We start from the raw sequence: 15409 nt of genomic DNA, 5'->3' as shown, positions 1-15409 counted from the left end.
CCTCACCATGCCTATCGTCAAACTATACGACAGTTTGAATCATCTACAGCATCACCAGCTTCATCTCGAACCTCGATCCGTCTAAGGATGGCCTCATGATTCCTTGTGAGAAATCATAAAGGTTGGGCGATGCATAGTCCCGGATGGACCTATTGCGGTCATTCGCCAAGAGAATGGGGTTTTCCACGATATTATTTGCATTTCCTGCTCTGGCTTCCGGTTGCTCCGCCATGTTGGGATTTCTCTCTTGTTGTTAATGTAGGTGGTTGTCTCTTCTTCTTCTTTGGAAAGATGTCTCAATCTCTGGGTCGTAATCGGGCTCAGGAACTTATCCTTCACTCATACGACGCCCGCTTCTTCCCTTACCAAAGGAGAGGCAGTGCACAGAGATAGAAAGATACAAAGAAAATAAAAAATTTACCATGAGCACAATATGTATTGTCGTAGTCCCCGGAAACGGCGCCAAAAACTTGATACATTGTGAATGCAATGAAATAATGATGTATATTGTGATAGTGATGTATGCATTGCACATGCAAGTTTTCCTAGTAAAATCCAAGTATAAATTCTACTAGGTTACCTGGTAAGCCTAGGGTCGAACACAGGGACTATGGAGACAGTATGCGACGGTAAATTTTGATTCCTTTGTGGTGACACACAAAACAATAAGTTGGTTGGTATGTTTGTTTGTTTAAAATATAAATCCTATGCGGCGGAATTGAGAAAAGAGTCAATAACAGCAAAAGTTGCAATGAGTATGCGAGGAACGAGCTGAGAAGGGATTTAGCTAACACTTCCTAAGATTGCGTTCAAGTTATGCGATCATGCTACAAACATACAACAGTAGGTCATCTCTCAATGCAAATGTTATAGCTCCTAATTTTAGGACGCATGCGATGTATACGGTGATGTCTAAGCCTCTATTCTTGTCTATGCGATGATGAATGACACACACATACACAAGGTGACCGCGTACTATCATATCCTATTTCTAGGGTGCATGCGATGCATGTTAGCAAACAAAACTTATCTCTAAGTTTCTATCTCTTCTTATACGGTTCTAATCTTACTTTCTCAAGCCTAGATTCTAACCTAGCTCTCTCAAGTCTATGTTCTTTTTTTAGACTCTCTCTCAAGTAGCTCTAAAGGGGTGATGGACGCATACATAAGATAAGTTGATCACATAAAATGAAGATCTTAAGTCATGCTAGCTAAGTGCTTCTCAACCCATTCGGAAGTTTAGTTACTCATGCGTAATGTAAAGAGAATGAACAGATGTAGAGATGCAAACTCTATTTTATAAATGAAATCAGAATACAGAATGATAATGGGAAGTAAGGATAGGGAGCCTGGTAGCAATGTCTTGCTTCTCAAGGCTTTTACACTGTGTTTTTCTCTACTCTGCCCAAAAGAATGTTCTTGCTTTCGCAAGAGTCGGCCCTCTCTCCGTTCTCAATGCTTCCCAGAACTCTCTCGAGCTGACCAGGAACGATCTTCCGGCGTCTTCTCTTTTCACTCGCCTCCGCCTCTAATTATATAAAATTACAGACTACAGCTATTTATGTATATGGCGGAAAAGAACTTCAAAATTCTAACTGCTGAACTCCTTTTACGAAGATGGCCTTCGGTATTTATAGAGCTTCAGGGTGAAGAGCTTTTCTCTCAAATGATTGCACTGATGGGATGTCATTAAATCTCTGTCTGATGCACCGATTAATTGTCACCGAAAAGTTGAGTGTACTTGCTATAGTGCGTCATTAACGGTTTGTCAACTAAATTCGGATTCGACTATCATCAGTTTTCTGTCCCATCGTGATTTATTAAGCTTTCACCTTGATGCGCCGTCTTTATGCGGCCACCTTCTTGAGCAGATATTTGCGAACGCATACGATCGTATAGCTTTGCGGTCGTAATTTTTTAATGCGCTCGGATGCTGAATTCCTTGGATCGCAATTCTGCCTTGCGCCAATGCATTTTCCTGCACAAAATACGTAAATTAGCTGCTTTAATGTGATGAACACATGTGATCACAATGTTCTCAACTTAATGCTTTTGGACATGATTTTACATATTTTTACCGTCGCAATCCTACATTGTTTTATATCTTTGCATTGTAATAACGTGCATTTCTGCCATTACAATAACCTAAATAGGTCTATAGTATAAGGATCAAGGTGGGATACCTGATCCTGGTGACACTACGGATACGGCCCGCTTTATAGAGGTTTGCAAGTGTTGTAAACTACTACAGATGGTAGATCCTGACCATTCACGTGGAGACGTGCGAGCGGGGGTGCCCTATACAAAGAGTTTGTATAAGACCTGGACCACGAGATGATTAGACTCTATATATAATGTCGTTGATACTAGAGACTTGCATCTCACTTAAACGACCATAGGTGACACGACCTCAATCCTGAGTGTTTTGGGAACTCTTGCCTTTGAGGGTGGTCCTTTGATTAGTATGGGTAAGAGTGGCCAGATTGCCAACTCAACATGCCTACCTTTTTGAGGACTTGTCTGATTTAGGAGCTGGGAGCTCAATCCACAAGATGGAATTCACTTCTTTCCTAAAGCAGGGATAAGTAGAGAGATTGCTTTCTTAAGGGCTGATTCTGGGGCTTGAACATAGTGGTCACAGCTTCTCTTTGGAAGAAAAGACTCAATCATAGTAGGACTATGACTTATGTTCATTAGAGGGATCAGTGATACTTAAGGAGACGGATGTAACTATAGGGGCATAACGGTTATTGGCCCAACTGTACTTACTAGTGATCTGTGAAGAGTTGTTACACTGTTGATTGGTTAAGATGGACACATAATATATCTGTGTAAGGAGAGTTTAGCTATCAGTCTCTAGTGAAGTACCTGGCAGTTAACTGATGGTGGATCCCGTGACTAAAGAGTTTAGTCAATTATTCACGTACCATTGGAGCTTCGAGCTATAGATCCATAAGGTCCCATTGGTAGCTCAATGGATTCAGTTGAGGATCGGTTATTGGTGTTGATTTGAAATGTTCAAATTGACAAGAGGTATTTTTATTATATGATATAACTGGTATGATGTATGAGATACATCTAATGGAGGATTGATGTAAATGAGATTTACATTAAGTACCATGGAATAGAAAAAGAACCATGGTTTATATGTTTCATGAGATGAAATAATAAAACTATAGGTTATAAATATAGTATGATAAGTTGGTTATCATTTATATTTATAATAATATCAATTATTGGATAATTAATTCTTTTTCTTTAATAACCAATTGAGTGGGTGATTATTGGATTTTCATAGTAACCGTGAGATAAAAGGAAAATGGTTTTCCTAATTTTAGTAAGATTTACAAACTGTTGAAAATTTTTTCATAAAATGTTTTTGAGATTTCTCTCGGCAAAAAGGATCTCACGGTAGTCGTCAAGTAAATATAGATTTAATAAACGACAAACTTGGGCGAGCTAAATGATCGTGCAATGGCGAGCTAAATGATCATACAGTATTTACAAACGATCGCATAACTTTTGCTAGACGATCGCTTGCCAAAGTAAACGATCGTGTAGTGTCTATAGGCGACAGACCGAGCTAAGCGATGAGCTAAAGGATCGCATGGATTTTGTTAGACGATCGCATAGCTTTAGCTAAAAGATGGGCATCAACCTATATGATAGGTCTCTGTCATCTCCCACTTGCCCAGTTGTGTACACGATCGGTGTTTCCTCCTTCGTCTGCCTTATAACCAAGTCCGAACAGAGCCCACCCTCTGGATTCTCACACCAAGAATACCAAGGTAGCCCTTGTTGGTGGTGTCATACTCAACTCGACACCGTCGAGGTGCTGTGGAGGTCGTTCGTGCTGTTGCTGAGGAGTTCATGGCCAAGGCAATCGCTGAAGACGAGTGCGAAAAGTTCGTGTTGTGTTGCGGTCATGTAGATCGAGTGTTCGAGGTTGCTGTTGTTCGAGCGATCGTGCGCCAAGGAGCATGGAGATGCATCTTCAAATGTTCGTAGCATTTTCACTTTGTTCATTTTGAGTTATTCATGCTGTAATTTTGTAAGAATTGTATAACCGCTTGTTTGGAAGTCGACTGTAAGTGTAATGTTCATTCATGATTCTGATTTGGAATAATCTTATTTCCGCTGCTCATGAAAATCTCAAATCCGATTTCCTTCACTTAGTTTATTGGTTTGTGGTAAAGCAATTAAAACATCCCATGTTTCATTAACAAAAGTGAAGAAAATATCATATATTATTACATCATAAGCATTTGTTCAATACAGTGTTTACAAACTATAGGACCCAATGAAAATTTAGGGCATCAACCATAACAATCTCCCACTTGTCCTAAAGTGAGTGGGGTGTACAAAACAACTAGTACAAAACAATAAACTAGGGCACTAAGGCCCAGTACAAAAATCTTCTACTTGCCCTAGTCCAACCGCGGGCTTATATCCTTTTCCTCCAATTAATGTATCTCATACATCATGTCAACTATATCATATATAATTGACCAATTTAATCATATCATATATAATAAAACTCCCTCTTGTCAATTTGAACACTTCAAACTGACACAAAAACTAATTCTCAACTTGAATCCATTGAGCTACCAAAGGGACCTTATGAACTTCTGGCTTAAAGCTCCAACGAATCCACCATCCGTTAATTGCCAGGCACTCCACTAAAGACCGACAGCTACACCCTTCTCACCATAGATATATTTCTGTGTCCATCGGATTTAACCAATCAACAGTACGATCACCTTTCACAGATGCTCGTAAGTACAGCTAGGCTAATTTACCATTTCGCTCCTGTAGTTATATCTAACTCCTTAAGTACCACTAATCCGTCTAATGAACAATACAATATAGTCCTACTATGTGTGGACACCTTTCGGGCCTTGAGAAGGTGTGTGCGCCACATCATTCAAGCCCTGGATTTAGGCCTTAAGGGAGCAATCTATCTACTTGCCCCTAGTTTGGGGAAGAAGTGAATTCCATCTTGTGTACCTGAGTTCCCAACTCCCAAATCAGACGAATCCCCAAAGTGGTAGGTTTGAGTCAGCAATCTGGCCATTCGCACCCATGCAAATCAAAGGACCACCCTCAAAGGTAGAAGTTCCCAACTCACTCAGGATTAAGGTCATGTTACCTATGGTCATCCTAGTGAAATGAAGTCTCTGTCATGAATGGCATTATACAACGAGACTAAAACACTTCGTGGTCTGGTCTTATATAAACTCCTTTGTATAGGACGCCCCCGCTCGCATGTCTCCACATGAATGATCAGGATCAAACCATCTGTAGCAAGTCACAACACTTGTAACTCTTCTACAAAGCGGACCGCATCCGTAGTGTCACCAGGATAAGGTTTCCCTCCTATATCCATATACTACATACCATTTTGGTTATCACTTAAGGCATGATCCACCTGTTGTCTCCACATACATGCTTAAGTTGCAACGACAATCAGGGATCTTAGTTTATTGGTTTGTGGTAAAGCAATTAAAACACCCCATGTTTCATAGACAACAGTGAAGAAAATATCATATATTATTATATCACAAGCATTTGTTGAATACAGTGTTTACAAACTACATGGCCCAACAAAAGTTTTGGTCATCAACCCCAACACAAATCGGAAGGGACCCGGTTATGAGCGTCATCATCTGTGCCAGTTCCATGCGCTGCCTCGTTCGTCAGCCCACTCCCGCGCCAAATCCAGTTGTTCAGTGTTCGGCCAACCAACATCCCAGTCACTTGCCTCCCTTGCGCCATACTGTCGTCGACCTCGACATGCCCGAGCAACCACCCAGCCGCTCCAGTCGCCGACCAGCGCCGCTCGTCTAACTACATATCGTCTGATCTCTATCATCACTGTCGCTACTAGTTTTCGCTGGAATCTTGGATTTAGGTAAGATCTGTTTTGTGAAGTTTTGGGTAGAAGATTGGACACTCATTAAGTTTGGAATGAAAGTTACCTATTCGAATTATTTTTTGCTTTAGATTTGGGTCTAGGAAACTATTGAAGCGGCTATCCAGTAGGTTCAATATCGTTTTCGACAAGTTTTTGTAAGTTTGGAGGTTCCAAAACCATTTTGTTTTGGTTGATGTTGCTGTAAAATTTGGATTTGGAACCTTAATAATGGTTTATGTTTAGGTTGGCTTTGTTTGCAAAGTTTGAGAGTGATTTCAGCTTAAGCTTCAACTTTTGGGTGAGTTATTTGGAGAATTTTAGAATGATTTTATGTTTTAGAACTAAACACTAAAGTTTGAAGTTAAGCATATTCTTTATTTGTATCAGGAGTTTGATCCAAGATTATTCCATTCTAAGAAGAAGATAAACTTGTTAGTTATTTTGGGCTTAAGTTTGAGGTAAGTAATCTTACTACTGGAACTGCCCACGGACCAGACACTAGGTGTATACTAGTAAGATAAGTTGATAGTATGGCTGATTAATAGCATGATTGCTTGATGGTATGATTGATGTACGTCTTCAAAAATATGAGGACCTAAGGGATTAAATGCGCATATAGGTATTTGATTTCTAGCATGAGATGAGTATGTGTTATTCTATGAGATTATGTTTGATTTCTAGCATGAGATGAGTATGTGTTATTCATGTTTGAACGCTAGCATGAGATGAGTATGTGTTGTCCTATGAGATTATGTTTGAACGCTAGCATGAGATGAGTATGTGTATTCTATGAGATTATGTTTGAATGCTAGCATGAGACGAGTATAGGTTATCCTATGAGATTATGTTTGATCTGAGAATCTGAGGTGTATATACATGTATGTTATGGAGCCATGCTATGATGTTGCAGTAGCAGTAGCGCCCTTACTATTAGTTAGTTACCCACTAGAGGTTGTGATTCCTTTAGGAATCACCAGAGGTGGTGTTATCCTTCGGGATTCACCAGAGGTTGTGTTTCCTTTGGGATTCACTAAAGGTGGTGTAATCTTTTGGGATTCACCAGAGGTTGTGTTTCCTTCGGCATTCACCAGAGGTGATGTTATCCTTCGGGGTTCACTAGAGGTTTTGTTTCCTTCGAGATTCACTAGAGGTGGTGTTATCCTTCGTGATCCACTGGAGGTTGTGTTTCCTTTGGGATTCACTAGAGGTGGTGTCTCCTTCGGGATCACCAGAGGTTGTGGGTCCTATGGGACTTACTAGAGGTAGTGGGTACAGTTAACTACAGTAGGATGAGAGGTTAGTTTTGCATATTGATATATGCCCCATGGGGACTAAAAAGGACACTTATGTCTCACCAGAGGAAGACATCTAGAGGACATAAATGTCTAGTCTAACCCCAGTAGTGGGATTACTTATTGAGTAATTTATATTCATCCTTTCTCATGTTGTAGTTTCAGGTAAGGGTATAGATGCATCGGCAATTGACAAGCGTAATCCATGATCGAGCCATTGGAACCAGTTTAAATGCTTCCGCTCATATTTTAATATTTCTTTTATGTTTTAAATTTTCAGTTTTGAAATTTGAGACTACTGTTTAAGTTTTGTTTTCAGACTTATTTGTTTCCGTTTATGATTTATGGGTACCCTATCCTTTGATTTTAAATATTTGAATTTAATGCAAATTTTTAGTTACTTTATCTATTTAGCATTTATTACACTATAAAAAGAACATCGATTTAACTTACATGTATACATGCGTTTAGTAACGGCCTAGCTTGAGCCCTAGGGAGTTTGGTCGTTACAATTAATATCCTATATATGAATATTTAAATAACTCATGACTATGAAATTTTATTTTATTTCATTAAAAAGGTTTAAGAATATTTGAGTAAATAAAAAATTTCGTGAGGTTGGGAATAAAAGAGCAGTGGAGATGGGGACAAAAAAAAGTCATCGTAACAAGTCGTCAGCTAATCTTTCGGAGACAAAAAACGTTGTTGATGCTAGGGTGGAGCTTGCACGTCTTGTAAGTGTCTTTTCTTTGATTACTTGTAGGCATTCTTGTAATTTTGTGACTCACTCGTTTGCTCGTATTATTTATGATGGTGGTTTTGGTGTCATGCCTTCTTCTTCTGTACAAAAAGTGTGAAGACTTATTGAGACTCTATTTTTCCTAGTTGGTTCTCCTCTCTTCTTGTGAGGACAAAGACCTTGTTTGTGGTTTTAGTCGTGGTTTAACAATTTTTTTTAAATAAATTATTAAAAATCCTTTTAAATTCAACTTCACAGTTCCCACTTTGACCAGTAATCATGAAAAATAGTTACCAAATTTTTGTAAACTTCTTCTCCTAAACAGTCACCAAATTCGAATAGGTTGAAAAATTAAAATCCCTTCCACATAGACTGACGGATGAAAATGAAAGTGAAACTAAGAAAGTTATAACCATTTTGTAATGCAGTTTTGCTTTCACTATTAAGGGAAAAAAAATAGAAAATGGAAAAAAAAAATATGAAGGATTTTGATTTATATTTTCAAATTCACTGACTTATGTATTTGACAGACAATCTGAATTTTATTTCTAAAAATAATTTTTGAAATTTATGATTTAAATAGTACAAATTATGAAAATAATATTTTTAGTATACCCAAATTTTGATTTTTAAATTTTAAAATTGAAGAATTGTCTTAAATAAGGATGACAACGGATAACAACGGTGAGAAACATAGTATGTCATTATACAAATTCAAATCATTTTTAAAATTAAAATATGCATTATATAATATATTAGATTATCTAAGATTATAAAATAATAATTATAAAAAAAAATTTAAGAGAATTTATAAATAATAGCAATTTAAAAATACTATAAAGCAAACTTACCCATATTTTTTATTTTGCAAATATGGTAAGATTTTTAAATCTGTATTTACTCCGAAATTGCCCATATTTCACATTCCTCTCCTTTTTTTTTTCTCCAATACAATTTATTTTTTATTCGATTTAGGAGATTCTTCCTCTTGATTATTAGTTGGTATCGTTATAACCAAAAAATTAGACTTATCAAAGTTTTTTAAATGCTCTAATTTTTATAACTCGTTTAAAAGTGGTTTCTCTGTCATATTGATTTTGCCTTCTTGATTATTGGTGACATTACAAGTTTTTTCATCTTTTCAATATCTTTTTCTTTGATTTTGTAGAGTTTTGTGGTTGAAGACACTTTGATATTTATTTTCTCTGTTTTTTCTTGAGATTTGTTTTTATTAAATTGAGTTGTGGTGACCAACATCATAACGTTGAATGAAGTTTTTATGTTATTTCCTTCCTTACAAATGTATCAATTCTAAATAGGTGTATTTTTACCATTTTTCTTTTCATATATATTGTATCAAACTTCAAATTTCATTTTAAAATCAATAAATTAAAATTTCTTAATTCAATTCTAAATTTCTAAATCCCAAATCTTTCAAATTCTCAAATCCTTAATTATCAAATCTCATATTAAACTATCAAATCTCATATTAAACTACCAAATAATTATTTTATCAATTATCCCAATAATGACTCCAAATATCAAATATAAATTGCATGATAATCAAATAGCAATAAAAAAGTACTCGGTATCAAATAGCAATTAGATAGCAATCAAATAGTAACCAAATAGCAATCGGTATCACTTATTGCTATTTGATTGTTGTAGTCAAACACAATCAGGTAACAATTAGTATCATTGACAATTTGACAATCATTATTATATAGCAATTTGTATCATTAACAACTATTATTAGATAGTAAATCAATATAAAATAATAATTAGATAACAATCACTATCAAATAGCAATGAAACAGTAATCAGACAACAATCAGTATCATTGACAATTAATTTATCATATAGTAATCAGATAGCAGTTATAGAATAATAAATGTTAAATGAAAATAAGTTGCAATCATATAACAATCACATAGAAATCAGATAGCAATTAAATTTCAGGCGAAAGTTAGTAAATCATGGCCGCATAGGTGGGATTTGTCATGTTTGCAAAAAAGCAAAAAGTAGGGACACACACCAAATTTCCAATTTTTTTTTTTTTTATTAAAGTTGCAATTGCCCCAAAATTTAAATATAAAAGATGTTCATAAATTAATTAATAATAATTTATAGATAGGAAAATTGTTTTAAAGGACAAAACTATCAGAAATGTTTACAAATATAACAATATATTAGATCGCGCTAGACTACTATTTGGATATATCGCAATACAAATAGTAGTCTATCACGATTTATCGTGATCTTTCATTAATAGAAAGTAAAATTTTGCTATATTTGTAAATATTTTGGTCTATTTTGCTATGTTTTAAAACAACCCTTATAGTTAACCTAATATTTGGTAGATAACTACAACCAGTTTTATAGTTTATAATATAATATCAAACACGGTTAAAAAATTGTTTAAATTAAAGTCAAATTTCTGAACATGCTATCAAACACATATCTGAAAAAAAAACATGAAATATAATTTTTTGTTTTCATTTAATTCATTTTTTTCAAATTTCTATTTTTAGATTTCCTACCACATATCACTACAAAAAATTGCACTTCTCCCGACATCACAATTCGCCAGAAAATTGTGGAAAATACGTCGGGAGAACCTCTCCGGACGAATAATGGATCGTCAAGAGTTTGGTTGGGAAAAAGTCGGGAGAGGAACTCCCGACGCATGAAACAAAAGCATCGAGAGTTGGTCGAAGAACTTCTGACGCATGTGTAGGGCGTCGGGACTTCCTCAAACTACCGACGCATTAAATACGGCGTCAGGAGTTTGAGGAACTCTCGACGCCTATATATGTGTCAGGAGTTCTTCGACTAACTCCCAATGCCTTGTTTTATGCGTCGGGAGTTCGAGAACTCCCGACGGTTTGTTTCATGCGTCGAGAGTACTCCCGACGGGTAGCTTGAGGCATCAGGAGTTCGACGTCTCTTTTAATCGCCTGGAGTTCCTAACAGTCCCTTACGGCGTTAGGAGTTCCCAAAGAACTCCCGACGGTGCTTTACGGCGTCTGAAGACAGGGACCGAGTTCCCGATGACCGATTTAGGCGTCAGAAGAGCTCATTTTTCTTGTAGTGTATTTATGTTAACCTAACTAATATTTGACTATAAAGTTGAATCTACTCTCCTTCTTAGTTAGAATTAAATCTCCACCTAATCTAGGTTTGTAAGAGATATATATAAATGAAAATTTCAAATGAAATTTGATGAACCTCCACCTATATATATTAGGTTTCAAGGTTTACACTAATCTTTAATGTTGATGAAAAATAATTATGAAATGATATTTTAAAATTAATTTTAATGGTAATGAAATAGTGAAATTTAATTAATTTTAATTATTTTAATTTTTAAAAATTATTTATAATTATTTAATTTTTTTTAAATTAATTAATACATTAATGCTAAAGACAAAGAGTGAGTATATTTAGTAAAAAATCGAGAGTAAAAATATAAAATCCGAAAATCTAAAGATCAAACTGAAAAAAAAATTTGAATCTCAAATATAAAATTATAATATTTTGAAACATATAGAATTTAAACTCAAAATTCGAAGAAGTGTAATATATATATATATATGATATTTATTCCAAACGTGATGCATGAACGCGTATAATGTGCCCTTTGTTTGGCATAAAATAAACAAAAGCTACAAATTATAGGATATGGGCCCACTTTAAATGCTTGTTGGTTAAAGCTCTCCCTAAGCCAGCTAGGTATTGTCTTTGTAGCTATCCCTTGGCCTTGAACTTTGTCTCCTCTTTAATTCCTTCAGTTCTCTAAAGTGCTATAAATAAGAGTGGAAATCAAAGCAAATGCCACAACAAAATCTCTCTTTTCTTCCCTCTAATCTGCTTATACAAAGTTCTAATTTCTTCTGTTTTGTGAAATCATGTCTCTATCAGTTTCCAACCCCATTGCTCCATTGGTTCATCCCAAACATCCAGCCACCAAGGACGACCCAAGCCTAAGGCACTTGTCCGATGAGACAGTCACCGCTCACATTTACACGAAACACCGAGAGGATGATAGACTCAAGATTGATGTCGACAATTACATTGCACTTGTTGAAAGTATCATCACAACTGCTGATCGAATCACCGAGACTGTTACTCAAGTACGTATTTCTTATCTTTTGTTAAAGTAGTGATGTAATCAAATTTATTACTATAATATTCATCCGCTTAAGATTTTCGAGGAGAAGGTTATGTATTATTTGAACCCCTGTTCTTATAATGCCATTTCATTCCCAATTAATATTGATTTTTACTTGTAGGGCACTGAAGGACGTTTGATATTCTCGGATGATTTCTTGAAGGTCAATGCTGTCGATGCACCCCTTTGTACCCTTCACCATGTCGCAAGCCAGGTGCAATTTAGGCTCATTTGATAATAATTTTATTTATTTATGCTATATTTCTTTGAAAAGATTAAAAAAAAAAAAAAAAAAAGAGGCTAAACGTAGTTCTGTTTTGTTTTCGATGTGATTTTGATTATTGTGTCAGCTGTCTTGCAAAGCTCCAGGAATAGAAAAAGCACATGAAACAACCCTAGAAATTCTTGATATATTGGTAAGTTACCCATGGGAGGCAAAAGCAGTGCTAACATTGACTGCTTTTGCAACTGAATATGGAGACATTTGGCATCTCAACCATTATTCACTTTTAGACCCACTTGCTAAATCATTGGCTATGATTAAGCGAGTTCCTTTGCTTAAGAAGCAGTTAGATTCCATCAAATACCGCCAGCTTCTTCTTTCTCCCAACAGTTTGATCCACAGCTGCTTGCGCGCTATGAAATACATTTCCCAACTCAAGAATTTCGCTAAATATGATATCAAAGAGCTTTCCGAATTGTCCTCTGTCCTTCGCCAAACTAGATAATATATATAATATATATATATATAATATATAGACCAAATATTTGAGTGTGTGTCATCAATCATCTTCTTCATGAGAGTTCAGGGCGGCCATGGTTACATTTGAAGCTTATACCAGTCTCCATGAAGCGAGGACATTCAGGACAATTTACAATCATAGGAATCCATCCGCTAAATCCAGGAAGTGTCATTCTTTCGCAAGTATGGAATTTTGAGATTCAACTCATTGAAGTAAATCTCTAAATGCATCAGGGAAAGCTTGTATGTTCATATTTCTTTTCCATTTGTTGAAATTTTGAGTACTCCCAAAATCAAATTGCCACGCCCAACTAGCAATGGAGCTGATCCAATGGCTAAGATTGCCCAACCATTTTCATTTTCGTACGATATGAGTCGTAGAATATCTTCAGTTGTTTCAGTTGCACTTGATCCTTTTAGTTGACTCTTGATTACGAAGTAACCCCATTGGGTCATCCAAAAACGAGGTGTAAGTGTAAAATCATGGTTCTCTCTTTGATGTTTCGTCCCACTCGTATGATTTCGAATGTGTTTCCTTGTTCCTTTACGTAAGGGTCGTTCTTAATCTCTACTACTTTCTCTTCAAAATTCTTGGATTTCCAATTTGGATCTTTCCACCATAAAATATGATGCTCCTCTCTTGATTGGACCTATAAAGATGAAATACTTTTAAGCAGTTTTGTCGTTTAAAACAATTTCCTTAAATTAATTATTTTATATTAATTAACTAAACGTTAACATCGAAAGCAAAAATAAATAATATAGTAAAGACTCAGGAATAAAAGTTGCAAATTTAAGAAATCTAGGAACCAAATGAAAACAATAGGCTTCAAAAATTTCAAGTTTAAAAATAACGTTGGAAACTCTAAAACCAAATAGAAATTATACACAAAACTTAAGATATAAAAAAATATTTTTCCTAAATATAATTATATCAATAATTAAAATTTAAGACGTAAACTATGCATTAAAAAAAAAAAAAAGAAGAAGAAGAACAAAAGGATATGTGGGATTGAAAAAGGAAATTAAGATAAAAGCAACTTACCCAAGTTTGCAACTTGGTTGCTCAATAAATTTGAAAAGGGTGGATTCAGGCCAATGCTTTCCCAACAAAGCATGAGTTCTTCCATTGGTGAAAGGAAGAGCTTCAGTTCCCAAAACTCTGATCAAATGGATTGCATTTGTGAATTCAACTCTGATTTTTTTGAGTTCATAACAACAACCAATGGACTTGTCTAAGTTTGCAATTCTCCTCAAGATATCTCCAACCAGCAATTTTTGTAGTGTATGGCAATAATACCATTTCATTGAAGAGCTTATATATTCATATTTCTTTCTAGCTTCTTCTCTTCTTCTTGAGATTTACAGTAATTACAGGGATCCAAACAATCTTGTATTCATCTTTCTTATTCACTTCATCGTAAATTGAATGAAGGGCTCTAAATATCATCCTCACTTATTATCTAATCCAGAATTATCATATCACGTTCTTGTCTCTCAAAGCTCTTCAACACTAACCTGTATACCCACACATATATCTCAAATTAATTGTTTATGTAATTAATTCAATCAAATATTATATATATTAATGGGAATAAGGACCTGCATTCTTGTAGATCCATCATGAAAGGCTTTGCATCAACCTTGCCTTCATAAGCTTAGGCACAACTAGTTATCTCAGTGGGAAAAATTATCATGTGATCATGCACATCTATAGAGATCAATTTCCTCTGCAAATATTATATATAAAAACATATGATTTTCAAGTTAGTAATTAGCATATAGGTATCAAGAACAAATTACTAAGTATTCTTATACCATCTATATATAGATTTTAACCAAAGAAAAACTTAGCAGAGGTGGGTTAAGGTTAACTAAAAAAATTTGTATAAGAACCCAACAAGGAGAAATCAACATTAATTAATTGGAGAGGAAATGACTTACCAGAGTTCAAACATAATTTCTTTGGTTTGATACTATATTAAAACTACCAATAAATTCAAAAAACTTAATTTGATGTGTTACGATAATTTTAAAAGTGGATAGAAATCCAAAGAGTGAAAATCAATATTAATTGAGGAAGAAATTACATTGTAGGGGCTTGAACACCATAAAACCTTCGATACTATGTTAAATCACTAATAAATTATTTAAATGAGTGTTGATTAAGTGCAAAAAAAAAAGAAAAAGTGTTTATAAACACTTATAGAAAGTCAATCCAAATAGACTTTAAACGTTTTAGTTCATGATTACGATATTTAACATGATAATCTATCTATTTTTATTGATATATGGACAGATATTGGCCCTATCTCTACTTCATACAAACCATGTCTGAAAATAGACCTTGTTGTGCTCGAATGATGTTGAGATGATTCTCAAGTGTAAATGAGTATGGAGTTGTTCTTCTCAGCCAATTCATTAAGATACTTTTGTGATTGACCCCTGAAATAATATACATTGTCACCAGATTTGTCTCATAAAAATATGAAAAGGGATTGAAATGATAAAAATTAAGACTCCATTTGATAACCTTTTGACTTCTCATTTT

At 35.1% G+C, this 15409-nt stretch overlaps 1 protein-coding gene and 1 pseudogene across 1 annotated transcript; one reads left to right on the top strand and one right to left on the bottom strand.

Moving 5' to 3' along the window:
* Positions 1 to 11771: 11771 nt before the first annotated feature.
* On the top strand, positions 11772 to 12844 carry LOC120067558 (protein SIEVE ELEMENT OCCLUSION B-like). The gene is made up of 3 exons (XM_039019105.1): positions 11772 to 12078; positions 12238 to 12330; positions 12467 to 12844. Exons 1-3 carry the CDS (start codon positions 11854 to 11856, stop codon positions 12842 to 12844), a joined length of 696 nt encoding a protein of 231 aa, XP_038875033.1. The 5' UTR covers positions 11772 to 11853.
* A 44-nt stretch (positions 12845 to 12888) lies between these two features.
* The window catches only part of LOC120067557, a 5486-nt pseudogene continuing 2965 nt past the window's right edge, over positions 12889 to 15409 (bottom strand).

Source organism: Benincasa hispida, chromosome 12 (genome assembly GCF_009727055.1).
Source record: "Benincasa hispida cultivar B227 chromosome 12, ASM972705v1, whole genome shotgun sequence".
In the NCBI taxonomy this organism is placed as follows: Eukaryota; Viridiplantae; Streptophyta; class Magnoliopsida; order Cucurbitales; family Cucurbitaceae; genus Benincasa; species Benincasa hispida.
This window is presented reverse-complemented; position numbering and strand designations above follow the sequence as displayed.

What these genes read in the sequence shown, in the direction of transcription:
- LOC120067558 (XM_039019105.1), top strand. Translation starts at nt 11,854, where the DNA reads ATGTCTCTATCAGTTTCCAACCCCATTGCTCCATTGGTTCATCCCAAA. An exon ending in TCACCGAGACTGTTACTCAA is followed by an intron (nt 12,079 to 12,237) that starts GTACGTATTTCT and finishes TTTTACTTGTAG; the next exon opens with GGCACTGAAGGACGTTTGAT. An exon ending in TTCACCATGTCGCAAGCCAG is followed by an intron (nt 12,331 to 12,466) that starts GTGCAATTTAGG and finishes TTATTGTGTCAG; the next exon opens with CTGTCTTGCAAAGCTCCAGG.